General features: G+C 36.8%; 2 protein-coding genes and 1 long non-coding RNA gene across 3 annotated transcripts in view; all 3 read left to right on the plus strand.

Annotated features, from left to right (window-relative positions):
- Positions 1–2,657: 2,657 nt before the first annotated feature.
- LOC107720630 (uncharacterized) lies at positions 2,658–7,260 on the plus strand. The gene is made up of 3 exons (XR_001637631.1): positions 2,658–2,928; positions 5,718–5,828; positions 7,096–7,260. It is a non-coding gene; the product is annotated as an uncharacterized LOC107720630 (long non-coding RNA).
- Positions 7,261–8,330: 1,070 nt separating this feature from the next.
- Positions 8,331–13,414, plus strand: LOC107720539 (arfaptin-2-like). The gene is made up of 7 exons (XM_016528274.1): positions 8,331–8,382; positions 9,062–9,124; positions 10,336–10,451; positions 11,049–11,270; positions 11,876–12,033; positions 12,574–12,748; positions 12,845–13,414. Exons 1-7 carry the CDS (start codon positions 8,331–8,333, stop codon positions 12,998–13,000), a joined length of 942 nt encoding a protein of 313 aa, XP_016383760.1. The 3' UTR covers positions 13,001–13,414.
- A 4,457-nt stretch (positions 13,415–17,871) lies between these two features.
- The window catches only part of LOC107720631 (FH2 domain-containing protein 1-like), a 7,110-nt gene continuing 2,375 nt past the window's right edge, over positions 17,872–22,606 (plus strand). Inside the window, exons 1-10 of the mRNA XM_016528382.1 lie at positions 17,872–18,146; positions 19,085–19,146; positions 19,487–19,586; positions 19,682–19,767; positions 19,934–20,034; positions 20,852–20,922; positions 21,023–21,130; positions 21,249–21,319; positions 21,396–21,507; positions 21,642–21,806. Coding sequence (XP_016383868.1) covers positions 17,889–18,146; positions 19,085–19,146; positions 19,487–19,586; positions 19,682–19,767; positions 19,934–20,034; positions 20,852–20,922; positions 21,023–21,130; positions 21,249–21,319; positions 21,396–21,507; positions 21,642–21,806 — 1,134 coding nt within the window. The 5' untranslated portion in view covers positions 17,872–17,888. The remainder of the gene's footprint in view (positions 18,147–19,084; positions 19,147–19,486; positions 19,587–19,681; positions 19,768–19,933; positions 20,035–20,851; positions 20,923–21,022; positions 21,131–21,248; positions 21,320–21,395; positions 21,508–21,641; positions 21,807–22,606) is intronic.

A 22,606-nucleotide genomic window follows, 5' to 3' on the forward strand; every position in this document is an offset into this window, starting at 1 on the left:
CTGAGCCAGGAGTGCAGTTTGGTACTTAATCTCATAAACATGACTCTGGATTCTTCACAAGTGATGGCAGCATTCCAGAGCTGATCCCACAGGCTGCTGTAGCACTCGCATCCAGGAATCAGTCATCTGTGCTTTGGTCCGGACCCAAGTAACAAGAACCACACTGAGGGGAGATCAAGTACATAAACAAGGTGTGCTGTGTCTTCTTATTGCTGTGGCTCAGCTGGTAGAGCATGGCGTTAGCAACGCCAAGGTCATGTATATATATATATCTTCATTGCATTGTAAGTTGCTTTAGATAAAATACAGTGCCTGTGTCAAACCGATGAAAGCTTTGTGCTTGTAATATACAAATAATAAGCCATTTATTTACCGATAAACAATGATACAAAGACTAAAAAAACGTTCAAATAATGCTTGGCTTAACAGTCGGTAAAATATAATCAGCAATAAATCTTTTCATACTGGCATGTGTGCTGTCCACCTTGTGCAAGACAGTAAACACCAGCAGGATCTCTTTCATGACCTTACTTACAACTGTTTTTCTGAGTTCACTGATGAGAGAGTTAGTCAAAACCAGACTGTATTCAGAGCCAGAGGGTGAACAGCTCAATGTTAAAAGAACGGCTCGATCAGGATCTCATTAGAGACGTTTTATGATGAGGGACGTGAAGAATTTGGCAGCGTGAGAAGTACAAATCACGCTTTGCTGACGTGTGTCGATGTGTGGCAGCTGTACTGGCCAGATTTCGCCTGTTATGACGTGCATCTGATTGTAAACTACCTAACGTCAAACGCACAAACATGTCAAGACCAATGCAGCCATTTAAGGTGAACGAGGTTACAGAGAGGTGGTGGCTAGTTTTCTCTCCTACAACTTTCAAAACAGATTCTCATGCGATCACTAACATTAATCTGTGTAGGTTACAGCACCACCAAGTGGATCATGTATGAGTCTGTGACAAATAAAGATGTTCAAATGGAATATATTTGAAAACATGTTGATTCTTACTTAAAAAAACAAAATGAATCAGTACGAATTGAATTTTGATTATTTTTACTAAATTAAAAGATCCAGAAAAAGAGCATCACATCAGTGACCCTTTGAGTATTTGGGAAGTTAAGGTCACCAAATAATATTTTTACAAGTCTGAGGGACTGGTTTTCAATTAAATTCCTCTTTTTTTGGCTAAAACTAAAGTGCGGTTTGAAATACTTGCCTTGTATCCTTGTATACTTTCCTTGAGCTTGTTTTACGTGTGTAATGACTGTGGGTAGTGTGTGAGTTTGTGTGTGGGGAATGTTTACAACATCACTGTACGTGCAGATCGCTTGTTAAACAAAAAGTCATACGTGCAAGCTCCACATTACAGTGCCGTTACAGTGCTGTGATATATAAACCAACAAAAAACAGTAAAAACTTTGGCAGCTGAGGGAAACTTCTGAAACACCTCTAAAGAATGACAGGTTGACCTGTTAACAGCCTTCACCTGCCAACTTAAGGTAGCTGCTTTAGAAAAATATATTAGGCAATGCATTTACACATGATTGAGAAGGCCAACAATTGCATATTGCATTAATAACCATAAAAATCCCTTTGTGTTTTGGATGGTTTTTTGCTTGATTCAATCAGAAAAGTTAATATAAAATGCAGAGAGAAACCCTGCTGAATTACTGAACACCAGGACCCACCACAACGTTGCTAACCTGAGGTTTGGACACAATCTCTGATCTCTGGCTTTTTTTACAGACAATCTCATGGCACTTTGAGTGAGAAGCTGTGAGAAAGAGTTTGAGAGTGAGTGTGTGTAGCTGCTAGGTGGAATGAAAGAGAAATAGAATGGGACAGTTGAGTGGGACAGTTTTTTTTTCTAATCACAATTTCTTAGTGTGTGGAATATTTTTACACAAATTTTCAAATAATATCATTAACCATATTGTTTAAACGCATGATATGACTTCTAATTGATTGGTTTTCCAAATTAATTTTTGATTATTTTTTTCGGGGAACAAAATAATAGCCCTATAATATCTTAGTAGTAAAAAATATTTTGGGAATTTAATGTGTATTTTCTATAAGAAAAATAAATCTAAACATCTTTGATATTCAATTCACATTTATATACAGTTTTTTCCCAATGTCATTTCAAAGCAGAAAATGCACCTTTGATACAACCATTCAAGATTTTATGCATTTTAGGGTTTAATTAGTTAATTATTGAAATTTTGGCAAGATAAGAGAAATATAATTAATGCTGAGTTAGCCAATCTTAAAATCTTGACATCAGCAACCGTGAAAACCATTACACTGTTTCAGACATCTGCAGACAACATTTTATTCAGTATTCAGTATATAAACGTCTGATATTTAATGCCTGTATAAATGTACCAAACAGATTCTCATCTGATATAGCACATTTTGCAAACTGTATAAACTGTGACGATGACTTTACTTTAAAAAATGTCTGAGTCAGTAAGTGAAAGTCTGAGCAACATTGTTTTTGGACAAAGCACTTTCTGGTGGTCTGTTAGTGATCTAAAGATGAGAGGTGTCATGTTGTTTTTGTCTACTACTGCAAAAAAAAAAAATTTTCTCTTCCCTTCTCATCATGGCTTCTTCCTCGCGCTATCTGCATGTTCCACGTCGGCTAAAGGAAGGTCGGCGCCTGTCGTCAGATCCGCAAAGCATTTCGGGCTACTGGAGGCTGATTCGCCCAATAATACAAACAAGCCGCCAGTCACATTGGAATCGGCTGAACATGCGAAAAGCCGCCTGCTTATGAATTAACATAAATTTAGCCTCCATGAATGCATGCTTTTATTATTTCCTCACTCTTTTGGAAGTGGCAGTATATAATCGCGTATGAACTGGGATAAAATATCCAGCACACGTGACAAATAGCTAATCCTACAATAGGAAACACACAGGTAAGATAACCTTTTATGTTTTGTTTTTAATTTATGCATTCTTTATCGCACTAAGCAGATGTTGAATTAGAATTCATGTAGTGCATTGTGGCTATATGATGACAAAAAATAAGATGTGGCTTTAGCTAGCGATCTTGCTGATCAAGTGTGTCATATTTGTCTTGATGCATGAAAAACGTTTTTTAAATTAAAGGCCCTTGGGCGACATGGACGGTCACTTGGACGTTGGATGCTTGAACCAGCCTGACACATTATAACAATGATGCGTTATGGGAAATAAAATACATAACTTAACTGTTTCACGGCTGAACAAGCCATAAGGGCGATGATGTAATAAACATCTTCAAACGGAGTAGAAATCACGTGCTTTTATTAAGTGGAAAAAAAAAACGGATTAAAGGAATTTTTTCTCGAGTTTGTAAAGGTGAATGATGTCGTAGTTAAATGGCATAAAAATGGTCGCCGTTCACCTGTCCCACCTGTTCGCCCAGGTAGTTGCTCCGTGGGATTTAGACACCGCGCATATCAACGATACGTTCACCGCTAGTTTAGACTTCGTAGACTTCCTGCATGTACTAACAGCTCATAGCTCATAACCGCATTTATGTTTTCAAGACTGAGTATAGCACGTGCCATGTGACACACAGCCACAACATCACTTATGTTTTATTTATTTTTTCCTTTTTATTCGAAACATCCCCAAACGCATTAACTAGGCTATATCATGAAATATCTTGATTCTCACCTTTATAGATTATGTTGATCTATGCATGATGGTCAAAGTAACCTAATAATGTAATCTATTAACTATGCATAAAGACCTGTCTGTTTACTTAATTAACAGATATGGGTGTCATGCCATAACATATTTTAATACGACTGAGTTTATGTGAATTTAACATTAAGTTAATGTGAATAAAAACATTGCAAGTTAGGCTACTAATCATAACACTTTCATTGTACAGAAAGAGAGCAAAGAACATTTACCTTATCAAAGAACATTTTCACTGACAGTCTAGTTCAAGCACTCTCAAAAACTCGCATTAAAATAACTGAAGCTGTTTACACTATGAAATTAATATCTTACAGATTCGTTCACACATTTGCACTTTGTTGTTTCTGACAAGAGAATTGCCAGCCAGCCAACACAGATTTGAATTTAACAGCTGATGATATGACGCACTGAACGTCACGCCAGTGTGATTGTATTAAATATAGAAAATATTAATCGGCTATTTTTTTTTTATTTTGGAAGCTGCATTCAAAATCCACTTGGCTCAGAAATCTGAGGGGGCAAGTGAATAAAAGTCATTGCCAACAGTTGACTAAATAGAAATACAATTGTTTCGTTGTTTGTGAGGAAAATGTATATTGTATGTAAAATGTACAAGCAACATAATTACACTTTAGTTGGAAAAAAAATCTGTCCAGCCACCCGTGCATGTTTCCAGATGAGCTATTCTGGAGGGTTTGCATACTGTATATGACAACAGGTTGCTAAAATGTCATCTAAATTGATGCCAGATGTCCTTCTGAATAATAGCATTTCTGCAGTGGATTGTGAGTGTCATGCTCACAGCATCTTTCTGTAGGTGATGATAGTTCGAAGTATTCATAAGTAAAAAAAGAATGTCATTCACATCGACAGGTAGCTGGTAAATCAAAGGTGATACTGCAAGCCACAAATTGAAGCATTGCTTTCTGGCATAAGGACTTTGCCACAGTTTCGTTACGCTAAGTAAATGGTGCTTATTTTAATGCCTTCAATAAGGTCACATCAGCCCACATCCCATGACCATGGTCCTATCCCCTGCATTCCATCATTATTGTAAAGGAGCACTTGCACTGGCTCACCGCCATCATTGCTGCTCACTGAGTGCAAATTTATTAATGCCAGTTTTCCATTCCTGTGGTTTACAGATAAGACCTGAACCATTAGCTTTTATCCTGCCTAAATTTCATGCTCTAGCACTCAGGAGAATTAAATGGCTCTTCTGTGAAGGCAGACTATGATGCCTCCGCTCAGATCGGCCCTTTGAGCACCGAGCCTCCCTCTCTGAGCGCTTGTCTAAAGCTGAAGCTTAGACGAACTTGCATGAGTCACATGATTGTTACATAGCTCCCAGCATTCCTATATTTTCCTCTGCCCATTGAGGAGGCTGAGCCTGGGAGCTTTATGAGAGCTAACAATGAAAGCCTGCTTGAGAAGTTGCTCACTCATTGCTGTGAAGCCCCTCCCGCAGGTGTGGGAATGGACTCTGAAGGAGTAACCAAAGCAAGTATCGATGGAAATACCTAGAAACTTGAAGGGGTTTTTAACCGAGTTAATTAGTTGGAAGTGAATGATCTAGTCCTTGAACTCCATGGCAGTTCCTTTCGTGGTAATGACTGGGTTGGGCTCTGTCAGATCTGATAAGTGCGTGTCAGCAGTACATTCCTGAGTAAACTCTTTTCCATCTACAGCTTCCGGCAAACGTATGTGGAATATAGAAGGCCTTATAAATTTTACAATTAAAGGGATATTTTTCCCCAAAATACAATGTGTTTTCGCAAAATGATATGTTAAGTAGAATGACAGCAGGCCTTGTTTATCATTCACTTCGACCTTGTGAGCCTGTTATAATCTAGCATTTGTTGTCTGAAGTGAGGTCTGGTGGTCTGCATTGTTAATTATCAGCTGTGAATTTATGAATATATTATTCCGAAATGTCACAAACAACCTTTTGTAATATATTGAAAAGCTCTGTTTTATTTTCTCATCTTTTTCCTTATCTCACTCTCTCTTTCAGTAACACTCCAGTATGGCGGACAGTTTGATGAGTAAAGCAGCCACTATGGAGATTCCTATTAACAGTAATGGGGACTCTAGGAATCTGGCAGAAGATGACAGCCTGGAGCAGGTGAGCGATACATGGTGATTCAGGTAAATTCAGATGCAGTTTTCCTGAGCTCACCCTATTGGTTGAGTTTTTTTTTTTTTTTCGTTTGCAAAGTTGAAGCCGTATCAAATCAACAAAGTTTCAAAGTGTCAAAATGTGGATGGTTGAGGTGTGGTTTTCATAGCTAGAGTTAGGTTTTCATAGAATAAAATATAGCTGTCTGCCCAGTTGGTTTAGTTTTGTTGCAGGTTTCACAATATCAGCCATGAGAAAAGATCTTAAGGTAGCAGGTGGTGCAAACATTGCAGTTTATGATTGTCCAGCTTTTTCTTGAAGACTTTAAATCCATTAAAAATAAGGTTGTCAGGCACGTTTATAAGTAATCATTCATTTCATAAAAGTGGCTTGTGGCGATACTTCAGTGTAAATCTAATGCGTCTTACTTGTCTTAGGCTTTTAAGAAGTAGAAAGCTAATTCAGCCAAGCACAGTGTTCAAATCTCTGTATTGTTGAAACCATTGTAAAGAAAAGGTAAAGTGGTAATGTTGTCACAAGACACACCTCTGTGAGACAACTAAACCGAGGCCACTAGATCCGGGAGAAGACATGTTAGGCAAACAGACAAGTAGTAATATTTGCTAGGACATTGAATCGTTCCTATAAGGAAGTTAAGGTTCTTTGTTTTAGTTTGTTTTAAATTTTTTCCGCCTAACATTTTCATGTTATGTCCATTTTTAAAAGCTCATTCTAGGATGACTGTGGCTGATCATGTTCACAGTTGCAATAATGGCTCAGCTGAAGGCAGATGGTACTTTGGCGTTACACGGTGTCTTTAAATAGATCAGGAGCATTGAGCCAGAATGTGACAACAGACTTTCTAAATGTTCTTGTCTTTCTTTACCCAGAGAGAGAAAGAGTGGCATCAGTGTTTTCGTTTTTTAATCATACCTTTGTTCACTGATGTTTGGATTGACGGGGATCTGTTAGCAACCCAATTTATGACTCATGATTAATAAAGAGGGCTTATTCATTGCTTAATTAGGGCTGAAATTATACAGAATAGTGTAACTCCATGCATTTTTTCTTTTATTGTCAAGCCTGGAAGCCTGTCTTTATTGTATTAACAGGTGCCAATTGGCCGCAAAATATGGATTCCATTGTGTTTGATGGTTTACTTCATCATCGCTGTTTTCAAGTCTGATTTTGTTTTACATTGTGCTTCATTTTTGGTTTGTTTATCATTCTTTTTGTCTTTTTGTTGTTATGTTCTTCCCCGATGTCTGTGCAGGCTGCAAAGATTCAGTGGAGCTTAAGAGAGAAGGTAGGGAGTCCCACAGGCCTCAGGGTGAGAAGGAACACTGGGAAGGGTGGCAGAGTGTGTGTGTGTGTGTGTGTGTGTGTATGCCTGCACGTGTATGTCTTTCCAGCAGATAACGATTTTAGTTCTCCCCATAACCTGGTCACAATGGACAGGATGTTTTTCAAATCACATGCATTATTTTTTGGCCTGTGTCACTCCCTGTTAATCAGTGTTTGAGGTCAGATACAAATCCAAATGATACATATTTTATTTGTTTGTTTTGAAAAACATCCTGTTTTGTCTCTCTGTGGTATTAACCCATGGGTAGCTACCTTTTAGTAACTATTAACTCTGTATGTTCAATGAAATTTTTATTAACCTTTACAATTAATTTTGTTTTGTTATAAAGGGGGTATTGCATACAGTACAATGACTGAATCTTTTTTTTTTTTTTTTTACATCAAGGGTTTCAGTCTTTTCAGGTCATGGTTTATGAAGCTTGCATTGGAAAGCCATTTAAATACTCGTTATTGATAGACATAGTCATATACTTGTACATTACATTCTAATTTGACTTTGTTTCTGCCACATTTAAATGTATAATGATATGTTTAACTAAACGTTGTTATTTAACTTTAGTCAGAGTTGAATTAATGATATATTTAACACATTAAAAAACAGCTGATCAAACCATTGCGGATTTGCAGAACTCCCGTTAAAGACCCCTTTTTTATCAGCAATAATGTTTACAGATGTTGTTGTTTATTTGTGAGAGCTTTTTCTTAGTTTATCGTCTCAGATAACATGTAACACACTGGTGTGGGTTGTTGAGAGTTTTTATAGTCACTAATGTGACTTGTTTCAGATAACAGACTGTTTCTTTGTGCTGCAAATGCCTTGTAAGCTTTTACTACATCAAGGAAACACATGGATTTTTCAGAGGGTTTGTTTTCACAGGAAATTAAATATGACATTTTTTACGTGATTCACAGGCACATGATTCTTAATAATTCTGGTTCTAGTGTGATTCTAACCCTAAAATGTTCTTTCTAACATTTTACAACTTATGCCAATGTTTGTGTTTGTAGAAGTTACAGGATTGGCTCATTTCATGAAAAAGAATGCCTAGGTTATAATATTACGGTCTTAAGATCTCTTCCTCTTGGTGTTTTTTTTTTTTTTTTTTTTTTTTTTTTTGTAATTGTTTACAATATGCTTCTGAAATGTCTCCTTTGAGTACAACAGAAGGCATCATTCCGACCAGTTCCATCAAAGGTAAAATTATGTTCTTCTAAAACCCAATTGCTACTGCACTGTGCAAAATATCTTTTTTTTAATGAACTGGGCAAAGAAATCTGTGTATAATTAGGCTAGTTTTAGATTCACTTGACCCCAATCAAAATTGGAGTTTTGTTATTAGTGATATTTACCATGTTTGGAATGACTTTGATGACATTTGTCTTTCTAAAGCAAATACATACATACATTTTTTCTAGATACACTTGGAATTGTACAATATGGTTTGCATAATTTCCACCATGGGGTTTCCACTCCTTTCTTTCCTATGGTGCAATCCAGAAGAGCCCCCAGGGCCTCCAGAGGCATTGGTCATTATGTGTATAGGTATTCATTGAGTCATGCTTGATGGCTTTAAAGTTTGACATTAACCAGAGTGAAAAAGGCCACAGATCTGAAGAGACAAATGAGCTTCAGCTTTGTTTTGTTTTTTTGTTTTAAATAAATTTCCTCTGCAATGGAAAATGAGGCTAACTTCTGCAAAGTAACCCAGCCAAAACTGACTGCTTTTGATTTTATTTTAATTTAGTTACATGTGGCTAACAAAACCACTTCTTTTCTGGACAGGATTTGTGATTGTAAGGTGACCATCCTGGCCCCTTAAATTTATTCACTTCTGATTCAGTGAGGACCTTCTGTCTCTTTTACCCTTTCTCAGGCCCTGCGGTCCGTCTTAACACTGACTTTTTGGGCAACAGACGCATTCCAAATGAAGGGCAAGGTCATTCATTCGTAACGCATCTCTCTTCTTTCTTGTTTTCCACCTTCCCATGGTGCCTTGAATTATAGTCCTTTTCAAAACTGTTTTTGTCTTTCCTAGACAGAGTATGGGATGCTGTACTACAGGAATACATTTAATCGCCTGGCTTTTCTTTTCTCTCTTAGCAGTTTGGACTGGGCTACATTTTCTCTTTCTCTTCTTTCTGGCAGGGTTAAGGTTGCTTTTTTCACTTGCAGGAATTTTGTAATGAGGATTCTTTTGTCATTTTCCTTTCAAAATCAGTTTAAACTTTAATCTGGCTTTAATCTTGCTGACTTTGCAGAGGAAATGTTTAGAAAAATCTGCTGCAAAATGGCTGTGTAAAATATGTTTGGGGTAAATCCTTTTATTTTTTCAGACAATACTTCTGAGACACATACTACACAAACTGAGACAATGCTTTTTCTGATACTTCTGTGTAAATGAATACTTGTAGTTAAAAATAAATTACCAGACATATTGGGGTTTAAGTCATGTGATGTTAAGTGAACTGTACATTGTCTCGCTCTGTTTGTCATGAGGCAGCCGATTTAACGAAAGTTGTATGCTTTCCTGTTTTCATTTCATCTCATTACATTATCACCTTCTCTCTCTCCCTTTTTCCCTTTCCCCTCCCTCCATCCTCCTGCTCTTCCTTCAAATTCACACACACATACACGCTGACATTACACACTTCACTCATATGGTACAACCCATTCCATTGTAAAAATCATTTTCCCAATTGCCTAAATAATTGTAAAACTTCTTGCATCTTGCATATCTACCACCTACTCCCTGTTCCCCATCATACTGTATACCCCCAACATCCCCTGCAATCCCTGGCCATGACCACCTCCAGACCTGCAAATGAAGTCTAGGGGTGTTAGCATTGCCCCAAGCCAGATTGCTGCCTGCCGAATAGCCCACCAATCAGAAGACATCCCAGGTATTCCAAAGAGCACTGGATCATTTAAGGGCTCTTTGGCAACACATTCCCCCTACTCAGTAAAACACTTTCATTTATTCACTCTCATCTCATCTGTTTCACATATATCTGATGCACTTTCAGAGCTGTCTCTGATGCAGTTATACCAACAATATCTGCAAATGATGTGTAAATAATGTGGAAGTATAGACAGTTGTACAGTGTATATGTAATTTGAAACTTACTGTAAGTATGTTCTGTGTATCAGGGTCCAACATGCGTCACGGCAGCAGCAATTCCTCCATGACCGCAGAAGAGGCCACAAGAGGCGTTGCTGTGGAGAAATTTGACATCGTGAAGAAATGGGGCCTGAACACATACAAGGTTTGTCAATTAACTGTTTGTATTTTGTGATTAGTTGTCATGTGCTGTTAACCACTCCTATTCTAAAGTCATTTCAATCATAACAACTCTCTGAACATTTTAGCATGGTGATGGATATGACAATGTTAATATATTTGGTCTTGGCGGAACAGATCTGCTACGCTGCTGCTGAATTGCTGCTGCTGTTGGTTATTGCTGTAGTTGTAGATTATTGCTGCTGCCGCAAGCAAGTACAGGAACTTGCTACTGCCAATGCATATAGCGATACGGTGCCATGAGTATTTAAGACATACTGCCGCTGCACAAATAGCATATAAAATAACCCGTAGCAGATCTATACAGGTGGAGCTGGGGAAGGTGGAGGGTTTCAGAGAACTCTAAAAGCGCGTTGCAGGAATCTCAAGTGAATGCCAGCCAGCCATATAAATGCAAGGCAGTAAGCTCATTGGCTGCATACGGAGCATGAACCAATCAGCTTGTGCCAAGTCGTTTAACTCTCTGAATATCATCAGTTACGTTAACACCCCGTCAGAATGAGCCATCTAGAGTTTCATGACTGAACTATATATTTGTATTTGTTATCCATCTCTCTTTTAGTGCACCAAACAGATGATCTCTGAGAGGTTTGGCCGTGGCTCACGTACTGTGGATTTGGAGCTGGAGGCTCAGATCGAGGTTCTGCGGGAAACCAAACGGAAGTATGAGAACATGCTGCATTTGGCGCGAGCGCTAACCAACCACTTTTACAGCATGGTGCAGACGCAGCACGCCCTCGGAGACACTTTTGCCGACCTCAGTCAGAAGTCTCCAGAACTTCGGGTGAGGCAGCGTGGCCAACTTAAGATTTATGACATTTGTTGTGATTGCCATGCATAATTATGGGACTGCTGTAAACATACTCATGTATTTCATGCTGTTGCGGAATGTATAATTCAAACTGTCAGTGTTAAAAATAACTAGTGCTTACAGACGGGGAAGACTATGTCACCAAGCACTAAAAGGCCACAATTGTTTTTGGATTTACTTTAGCATTTGTGTTTTGTTATTTATACACAACATCAGTAAAGAATGTCTCTAACATTGCTGGATGGATTGTCTAAAAATACTTAAACATGAAAGCTGATTGTTATCATGTACAGCTGAGTGTTATTTTAGTATTATTTATATACTATTATAGCATTTATTTAGTAATATTTTGAATTGGCTTTTATTTTAATATTTTCAGTTTTCCTTTTAATTTTAATTTTTCTGTCTAAATTTATTTTAGTTTTAGTTTTAATCATTTTAGTACTTCAAATAATTTTATTCCATTTAGCTGCCAAGGCAATATTTCTAATTTTCATTTTTTCATCTAATATTTATATTTTGATTTCAGCTTTATATTTCAATTCAAAGTTTAGTTTTGTGGTATTATTCATGCACAGGATGAGTTCGGATATAATGCAGAAACACAGAAGTTGTTGTGCAAGAATGGAGAGACTCTGCTCGGTGCCATCAACTTCTTTGTGTCCAGCATCAACACACTGGTGAACAAAACAATGGAAGACACATTGATGACTATCAAGATGTATGAGAATGCCAGGTAAAAGCTACTCCAGCTCTGTAGCCTTTAGTATAGTGGCCTTCATTAGTTTTTAGTTTTTTTTACAAGGTGCTTGAAGTGTTCCACTTGTCTGCAATATGAAGAGGCACTGGGCCCTACTTTCTGTCAGGGCTGGAAATTCAAGCACTTGAATTGTGTTTTAGGTTAATTAGCCTGTGATGCTACTGGACGTTTTAGAGGGTCATTATACGTTACAGTTGTCTGGTTTAGTATCGAATATAGCAGACAAGATGGTATTGAATGAACTCGGTGTGAGGCACCAACAGGCATTGACAATGACTGGCCCTCTTACTCAGTCTTTAGACTGAAAAGAGAAAAATGAGTAGCATATCCTCTATCACAGTTATTTATTTTGTGTGGTACATGTTGAGATCTTTGAGAAACCTTTGATGCTTTGTGCTTTTATCTGATGCAGTACTAGCTACCTTTAATGTCAGATTTCATCATAAATAACTTTCAACTTTGGGCATCACATTGTATAAAAAATAATTTTATGTGGTGTTTTCTGATCTCCTATAGGCTCGAGTTTGATGCGTACAGGGCAGATCTGGAAGAGTTGAACATGGGCCCACGGGACGCTGTTACTATGGCTCGTATCGAGGATGCTCAGCAGCTGTACCAGATCCACAAGGACAAATATGAACGTCACCGCAGTGATGTCAGCATCAAGCTCAAGTTCCTGGAAGAAAACAAGGTGCCCGACCACCCGCATAACTTCCTCTTGAAATCACTCAAGTAGCCTGTAATCTATTTATTGTTTTTTGACATGATTTGTGTATCTCTCTCACAGGTCAAAGTGATGCACAAGCAACTTCTGCTGTTCCATAATGCCATCTCTGCCTACTTTGCTGGAAACCAGCAACAGCTGGAACAGACCCTCAAGCAGTTCAACATTAAACTCAAACCACCAGGGGCTGACAAACCTTCTTGGCTGGAGGAACAGTGAAATGCCCGTTTACCCCTGGCTTCCTGTTACATGTCTTTAGCCACACAGAGCAACCCAGTAGGACCGCAAGAGACCAGCGTTCTGAGATGCTAGTAGAGACAGGGGCTCCAACAAAGCCTCCTTCACACTAGCTCTCTCTGTACTTCTCTTCATTGATTCTTCTCCTCCTCCTCCTCAACCGGTTCTTGCTCTGAGACTCTTTTCAAGTGTCTGAATAGTTACCTCTAGTATGTAACCGGTCCTTAAGGCTCCAATCAAATGTCAGAGGTATCAGTTTCGGCTTCATCCCTGTAAATATCATTAAACCAACTGAAACAATCTTTCTGATATATCAGTCAGAACAGCTTTTTTTCCAGATTTTGCTCAGTCTCTCTCTCTCTCTCTCTCTCTCTCTCTCTCTCTCTCTCTGTCAGTGACCACATTTTTAGGAACTTTTTCCTTTTGTTTTTCTGTGAAAAGCGTTTTATTTTGTTACTACTGTCTTTTTTTCTGTATTGTAGATTTGGTTTTGTAGCTAATGGGGTATGCAAATTATTCATATCACAGAGCTTTCATTGTTCAGTGTCGGTGGTTCTAACAAAAAGTAATATTATTTTGATAAAATTCAGATATAGTTTTATCTGACATTGGTATTGCATCCTTGTACGTTTGTATGTTTACTAGGCCTTAAGAGTACTGAGTCAATCCTTGTCCGGTCTATTATTTTATTAAAGTATTCTTTAAAATACTTTAAATACATGAAATACTACATTTAATATCTTAAAATGAGTTACTCATTTTAAGTTATTTAACCCTAAATTAATAATACAGAAAAATGTTATGGACTGAATTTCATCAGATGTGGGTACAGTTTCCTGCATGTTTTCACAAAGTTCCGGAACATGAATCTAAAATCACTGTCTTTACTCAATATTGTTCATTTACAGCTTTGAATTTATGAAGCATGATTGTTTTCTCTAAGGGAGAGGAGTGTTTTTTTTTTGTTTTTTTTGCAGTTTGTTTTATTTTGACAATTATAGCTTATTGTCATATTATGTACCAGTGCATGATGCCGTAGAATGTTTGTAGGTTTATTATGTTCATTCTTAAGTTAATAATCATAAGTTAATCAAGGAAGTGTATGATGTATGAGTTGTATTTGATTGTTTTAACATGGGTCAGTTATTGAGGCCCAACGTTATCTGCCTCTTTATCCACCAAAATGTGCACTAGAGTTTATGTATTGACCTGTGTTCTGTTAACATAAGCAAAGCCCTAATATTGTGCTTTCAAATTGCTATTGGTTCTGATGCACTCTATGTTAAATGCCTTTATCTGCCTTGGTTAATAAAAAGGCAATTTTCCTCAATGAAATATTTATATACCCATTAATATCACAGTAACTTTTTTTCTGTCATATTAGTGCTAATGTGTTATTCCATTAACCCTCACAAGTTTCACAAAAATATAGTACAAAATCAAACAGATTTTGTAATAACAATTTAACAATATAAACATTTCAGAATATATTTTTTTTGTATGCATTTTTATTTGTGATCAGATGGTATAATCAGATGAGACTTACTGGGTTTTCATTCACTGAAAATATCTACATAATGCTCATTAATAGCCTTTTTTTTATAAATTAAGATTTTTTTTTTTCAAAATACACTTGGAAATGTTTTTGCTTAAAACAGACTTGATGCAGTGATGATGGGGTTAAAGTGCAGACTGTCAGATTATAGTTTGTCAACCTATTTTTATTTTTTTATTTCATTACGCAAGACTGAAATAACGACTATGATCTAATGTTCAGTACTTTTGAACATTGCAATACTGAAGATGTTTTTAGAAAGTGTATTTTCATGTTTGCCTATATTGGTTGTCCCTTGTGTGTTTCTGCATGGCAGGTCTGATGAAATTAGTTGTACATTTCCATGCATTGTGATTCAATCCTGTGCAATGTATCAGTAAAACACTACATGGGTAGTAGTGCAGCAAAATGTTTTTAGGCAAAACAAAACAAAGGTTTCTTGTGAATGGTACAAAATGCTTGAAATTTAGTTTGAATGCCAATTGTCAAAGATTGAAGATCGTACAATGTCTATTTTTTATTTTTTTTATTGCATTTAAATTAAATTGCCTAAATTGATTTTGTTTTTAATTGATTTAGTTTTGGACCACATGGTTATTCTAGAAGAGAGACCTTTTTATACCAAGTATTTTGTTTTTTATGTCCTGGCATATTTGTCTGGCTGCAGAGATGGTAGTTTGTGTTATTATTTTCATCTTCAGAGCTGGAGAAAAGGGTTCCATCTTGAGCCCCAGAGACTGAACTGATTCATGAAGTGATGGACATTTGTACAGATCAATGGGATTTTAAATTTAGACCTCCTGAACACTAATTCTACATTGATATATTTTCCCAGTAGCTTTCTATTTCTTTTAGATTAAATGCATCCATTAAGTCTTCTTTTTTTGTTGTTCTGTGATTATTATTCTTGCTATTATTATTTTGATTTCTGTTAACAGAAGTGTTTGGCATTGAAATGCGTACTCCATTAGTAGTTTTAGAGCATAGCAGAATGAAACGGTTATAAATATTAACATATTTATACAATCAATATTTTAGGCTGCTTTGTGGTATTGTAGTGTATGAGTGATTGTATATATGTAAAGATAATTGAGACAGATTTTGAAACTGGAAACCCATGGTGTTAGCCTTTGCTCCTGGCTTTGACCAAACCTTTGACCAACAAACGTACAAGAACCCACCAGATAAAATTTGAAAAGTTTGCAAAAATGGTCTTTGTGTCATTTGTACTTTGCTGATGTCCTGTTTGGCTTTTTGATTTACTTTGACCCTGTTTGTCTTCCAAATTGAACAATTCCAACATAGGAACTGAAGTCAGGCCATGCAAAATTAATGCTGACCACTAGAGGGAAATGTTGAATATGGAACTACAGATGTCTTTTAAGTTTTAGGGCCAGTGCTCTAGTAATCTAATTAAATCTTTACACCACTGGATAATAAATGAAAGCTAATAAAACACATTGTTTACCTTCACACAATTTATGTTGAATGTAAATGTAACATTGACTGAATAGATAACCAACCTTTTCCCTCAAATACAAAACTATTTCTAACAAAAACATTTAAACCTGTTTCTGGGGAGAAAAAACTTTCGACACAATAAAAAACAGAAACCCGACTGGATTCAATTAACAAATTCGTACGTTGTATATGTTACACTTGTTGAATAAAGCCGATAGAGGGCAATGTAACTACATTTTTTAAAGATATATACCGTTTTATACACTGCCAAACGACATGACTTACCTTTGACAGTAATAACATATGCGGCTTCTATCAGCTACGACCGTTGCAATTCAAACTGTATTTGCCCGACCTGTTTTAACCCAGCTGTAACCAGTTGTAAATAATTCAACACAATGACCCAGTGTGTGTAGCCCAGTTAGTTTATTTTTTTCTTTAATTATGTAGAATGTTCTTTCTGAGGAACAAGATGTATTCTAAACACAGTAAACAGCAAAGGTGAGAGTTGCGCGCGTGAGGGGGTGTGGCCACTCTCATCCATTAAAGTGCTCGTGCTGCTGGGAGTCGACGGCGTTTGACATGCTGAATGTCTGTTGATTTTCTCCAGCAATGGACGTCAGTTGATTAAGCGTTCATCAGCACTAACCTGATATTATTTACTTACCGGTACGTACATCCAGAAAGTTCTTAATTTTCTGTCACTTTCTGTTTCTTTTCTCATAGTTTTCCGATAATCGGTGATGTTGGACTGGCTTTTAATTATTCCCTCGTTTGAGAGTTGCACATTTCAGAGTTTGATAACTGCCTTGTCGATATATTTTCACCATAAGTTTACACAAAAGACAACACAAAAAGACAGAGCTCGAATAATGTAGTGATGTCTATCATTGTATTTGTTTGATCGGTATCTTTTGTAAACGTGGAATTGCTGTAAGTAAAGCAGTCACTACTAAGTCCTTTCGTAGTGTATTTTTATGCAAAATAATGATTTCATAAAAATATTCATATATAAAAGATAGTAATTATATTAATGTTTATAAATTCCATAAATATTTATATGTAAATAAACAAAATGACCCAATTTGTAGGCTATATGTAATGATAGCCAAGACAAAATCATTACTTTAAATGTTGAAATAAAATTAAGCAGCCAATAGAGTTTAAAAGTAGAGAGACCAAAGTACATGTGATATGCAAAGTTGCCTTTATGCTTGATAATCTTAATTAAATGGTTTGTTTGACTGCCTGTTGAAGTTCCTGTGCAAACTGGTCTTGTAAAGTATTATCTGACTTTGTGGTTTGCTCACACAGCTTTTTTTAAATAAGCAACTTGCTCTTCCAGTGTAAGTGTTATCATTGGAAATTCTTATGTTGGCTATTTATGATTCTCGACATTTGGTTGTATCCAACAGTAATCCAGTAAAATAAGTATGTTATTGATGGTAGAAATCTTGGATGCCTAAAGTTATTTTTTTTAGAAGTGCGACGTTCATTTAGAATTCTGGGTCAGTATGGCACATCATTTGCCTCTCACTGTTTTGTCTTTTTATATTTTTTCCTGATATTTCTATCAGATCCCTCCAGATTTGTCCACTCCGTGTCCTCCAATGGATGGAGCTCCAGTTGTAACCACGGCACCTCTACCTCCTCTGCCTCCTGACCCCTCGAGATGCTTTCAAAATGAGACCTCACCCTGCATACGTATTGCACAGCCCCCTCCCATGGGCCCTCCACCTCCTCCTCCTCCCCCTCCGCCACTGCCACTACCACCCCCACCCCCACCTTCTTCACCTATGGGGGACCCCTTCAACCGGACTGTCCAGCGGCGCCCCACCCCCACCTTCTTCACCTATGGGGGACCCCTTCACCCGGACTGTCCAGCGGCGCTCCAAAATGCGCAACTTCAACTGGGACGCCATCCCCAGGCACAGCGTGTTGGGCAAGCGCAACGTGTGGACAGCCCAACGCAACCTCGAGAACTTTGAGCTGGACACTAAGCGAATGGAGGAGCTTTTTAGCCACAACGAGCACCACGGTTTGGTCCGTAAGGGTGGGACGGTCAGAAAAAGTGTGTGGGGACTTTCACAAATCACTACAGAATCCGAGAATGTAAGTGGCACTGCTTAAAAGTTGATTGAAGCTGAACTTTGCTGTAAAGCTGATGTGTTTGCCATGAAAAACTAGTCATGTATACCTACAGCTGTACTTGCCAGTGAGGCCCTTTAGTTGAGACAGTAGTAGTACTGCAGGATTGAAAGGCAGCTCAGATGTCATCTCTTGTGTATCAAGATTCAAAGTGCAGGACAGGAGCAAGTGGGTGAATTAAACCTGAAATCTAGTACTCGCTAGCGGCCTACATCAACCCAATCTATTACTCATTTGTGTCTCTCACCTTTCAAACGTTCAGGCTAATGATCTGGAGAGATGACTCCAGTATTGATGCTCTGATAAAGCTTTAGTATTGGACATACTGTCTTCTGAGACCCATCAAAGGGTTTTCTTTCTTGTTTAACCCTCTTGTCCCCAAGGCCATTGTAATAGTAAAAAAAAAACATGCTTTACATTGAAGTATGAACTATGAAAAGTGATCAAATGTCTAGATGAAACAATTGAAATGCCCTCAATTAAGACATTTATGTTACTTGGGAAAATTGCAGGTATTAAACATGAGTGAAATGAACACTCACATTTCCCCTTAAAAATTGTTTAAATGTATAATGAGTGATTAATTTTCAGAATTACTATTAATTTTCAGAATTACTATTATTTTGCATGTGCAGCAATGTGTTTTTGGGACCTCAAATAAGGAAAAACAATACATGAACTATAACTAGATGTGTTTTTTTGTTGTTGTTGTTTTTATATAAAGTATAGATGTCTTTTTGATTCCATTTCCATCTTGTCTTATACAGTGAATGGTGCGTGTTTAAGTTCATGCTTTCTAGATTTTATTTTTAGTTGCAGCCACTGAATCTTATATAATATATGCCATTTCAGTAGACTTTCCCAGCTTATCAGAAATTGACACTATATCTGTCTTTTTTTAGGTATCAATTCTCAACTCTAAGAAAAGTATGAATATTGGGATTTTGCTAAAACAATTTAAAAGGTAAGGTACAGTATAAAATTGACAGTTTTCCTCAGTCTGCACTTTCATATACAAATATGTATATATATATTGAGCCATGATCACCTGTGTTTTGTACTTTGTAAGTATTTTTTTTTACCTTATTGCTTGAGGTTGTAAGTTTCTGTAAATGTTGGTAATGACATGAAAACATGTAGATAAAAATCTCAATCGGAATTGTTTTGAGCATCTCGAAGAACATTACACTGAATTATATCCATTATAAGTAATATGTGTAACAAGCTGCTAAGAGTACCCAAAGTAACTCAAGTAGACCATTTAAAAACATCTCTATCTCATCTGTTTTCGATGCACTTTGCAGGCCACCGAAGGACATTGTGGAGGCCGTCAGGAACGGTAACCTGTGCTTTGCTTTTGGGAAACTAAGGGAGCTCAGCAAGCTGTTGCCTGATGACATGGAGGTAAACCAGTTTTCTCTATATGACCTCAATGTGCTGTGCTATTACTCAGCGATGCGATCAGTTTTTAATGCAGCTTTTGTATTGACATGTTCCAGACTAAGAAGCTGATGTCATTTAATGGAGATCTATCTCAGCTAAACGAGGCTGACCGTTTCATGGTGATGCTAGTTCAAGTGCCAGGGTGCGTTTTCTTGTCATGGTTCAAAGCATTTGATGGTCCAGTTTCTGTGCTGTTTTGTATAAATGTGCTCCACAGAATTTTCCCACGTTCAAATGTATTAAACAGCTGATTGAAATGTGCTTTAGCTAAAAAGCTGCTAACAATTCTGTGACTTATTTGTTTCCAGGTATAAAGTGAGAATAAAGAGCTTGCTCCTCAGAGAAGAGTTTTTTCCCTTTATTGAGGAGGTCAAACACTCCATTGCTGTCATGACAACCGCTGCTAATGGTACTTTTTCATCTTTTTGTATAGAAAGTTATACAGTACAGACTTTACTTGTGTAAAACCTGATGATCATGTTCTCTAGCATGATTTGACATTTGTTCAAAACAAGAACATCTGATGTCTGGACTAAGGAGGTTTTACTTATTTGATTGAGTCACCTAAAAATTGTGCAAAGTCTGTAATATTTAATTTTATAACCATGTTTCTTTGTTTTAAAATATTTAAATCAAAATTAACTTACAGATTTGAAATACATTTTCTGTGTGATCTCAGACTTTTAGACCTCCACTTTATATATATATATATATAAGTACTATGTAATCTATCAAATGTTTAAAAATGCATACAATTTTATTAACATACACTACTGTTCAAGTTTTTAGTCAGTATGATTTTTAAAATTTTTTTTTTAGAAAAAGGTCTTATGCACACCAAGGCTAGATTTATTTGATAAAAAATGTAATAAAAACAATATTGCGACATTTTATTACAATTTAAAATAACGGTTTTATATTTTAAAATATGTGTCCTGTGATGGCAAAGTTGAATTTTCAGCAGTCATTACTCCAGTCTTCAGTGTCACATGATCTTTCAAAAATCATTCTAATAGGATGATTTGCTGCATTATCAGTGTTCAAGACAGTTAATCTGCAGAATATTTTTTGGGAACATTGGTACTTTTTCAGGATTATTTGTTAATGACATTTATCAATGCATTTACTGTCATTGTATTTATTACTTTCTCTAAATAAAAGTGTTAATTTCTTTTTCTTTTCTTTTTTTAAATCTTATGGACCACAAACTTTTCTTTGCCTTCCAGAGTTGCTGGCATGTGATGACCTACATTCAATCATCAGACTGGTGCTGAAGACTGGTAACTACATGAATGCTGTGAGTGTCACATGGTCTGTTTTGTTTGTTATTAATACACTGTTCCTCAGTGTGAACTAGAGCTGGAGCAGATAAATGACTCTGGCTGTATCTTGTTCAGGGTGGCTACGCAGGTAGTGCTATTGGCTTCAGAATGACATCATTGCTCAAACTGGTGGACACTAAAGCAAATAAACCTGGCATGAACCTTATGCACTATGTGTCCATGGTAAATGAAGTGATCACTCTATTTAGGAGTTTTTATTATTAGATGTTGATTCATGAATATATCACTATACTTTTTTTGACACTGTGACTGTATGTTTATTATTTTCTGTTTATTATAGCAAGCCCAACAAATTGATGAAGCTTTGCTGCGTTTCGCTGAACAGCTTCGACACATTGGGATTGCTGCAAGGTAGATATAAGACAAGTTTTGTATTAAGTGATGCATTTAGGAGTAAAATTCTACTTTATTTATAAATTCAAAATAGGATCCAAAAGCAGGAGGTGGACTTTCAAAGGGAGTTGGAGAAAATTAGGGAAGCGAAGATAGATGCCAGTAAACAGCCTGATCTACTACATCAGATGGAAGCATTTCTTCGTGTAAGAATAATTTGGGCTTTTCATGTAACCTACATGAAAATGCATTGAAATTCCAGTGTAATGTCAGGTGGCTGGTTTTGAAATGTTTTAGATTGCCAGTATTCAGGGAGTAATATATGTCTGCTCATGTACAGATGGCAGACATTCGGCTAGCGGATGTGGAGGCCTCCCTTCAGGAGCTGGACAGCATCAGTACCTCTGTGGCGGAGTACTTCTGTGAAGACCCAGCCACCTTTAAACTAGAGGAGTGTTGCTCTATCTTTCATTCCTTCTGTGAGAGGTTTGAGAGAGCTACACAGGTAAAATTTCATGCCTCATAAAGGAAAAGTCAGGAAACTTTAAGCTTTATAAAGAGGGCGGTGCCCCATGTGTGGTGTTAGTTCAAATACTTGCATCAGATTTCTGTTGCTTATTACTTACAATATGTACTATGGTTTTAGATATGAAAAATTTCGATATGATTTGTTAGCGTAGGATGAAGTGAAATCAATTGCACCACACATTTAACCTGATTTTTCTCATGGTTTTATTATTTAAATAATGTTGTATTTCATCTCGGTCATGCTTTTCACTGACACTGACTTATTGGTAAAAAAAAAAAAAGTGTATAAACAAGATTTTTTGAAAAAACATTACAGGACAAAAAGGTTCAGTTGTGATGGAAGTGACATCACAATTTTGTCGTCTTTTTTGTGATCAACATCAATGTTGTTTCATGCAAAGAACATTTGCAGATGAAGCAAATGAAGAAAAGAATAAATTAAAATACACGTGTAATATGTAAATATTTGTATTAACATAAGATTCAACAACTGCGATATAACTGAACACGTTTGACAGTGTTACAAGCCTCCCTGTTTGTCTAGGGGTAAGTGAGGCTGTAACAAATAAAAAAAAAAGGTCTGACGGTCACAACAATCCCCTGATCCAGAAAAGCACCAAACGCAAACTTAAACAAATAGCTTTTTTATTAATAACAAAAGAATTATAAAAGGAAGCAAATCTTCAAGAGAGGGCAAGGCCAACAAACAAAACAAAACTCTCTAACTATCAACGAAAGCTTTAAATAACCTAAACAAATGAAAATAAATAAATGACA

This window comes from Sinocyclocheilus rhinocerous, unplaced genomic scaffold (assembly GCF_001515625.1).
Source record: "Sinocyclocheilus rhinocerous isolate Xijiao unplaced genomic scaffold, SAMN03320098_v1.1 scaffold603, whole genome shotgun sequence".
NCBI lineage: Eukaryota > Metazoa > Chordata > Actinopteri > Cypriniformes > Cyprinidae > Sinocyclocheilus > Sinocyclocheilus rhinocerous.

Bases quoted from the DNA above. Each gene is read 5' to 3' on its own strand.
- LOC107720539 (XM_016528274.1), top strand. From the start codon at position 8,331: ATGTCTCCTTTGAGTACAACAGAAGGCATCATTCCGACCAGTTCCATC. The intron at 8,383-9,061 runs GTAAAATTATGT...ACCCTTTCTCAG, and splicing joins TCCGACCAGTTCCATCAAAG to GCCCTGCGGTCCGTCTTAAC. The intron at 12,034-12,573 runs GTAAAAGCTACT...GATCTCCTATAG, and splicing joins AAGATGTATGAGAATGCCAG to GCTCGAGTTTGATGCGTACA.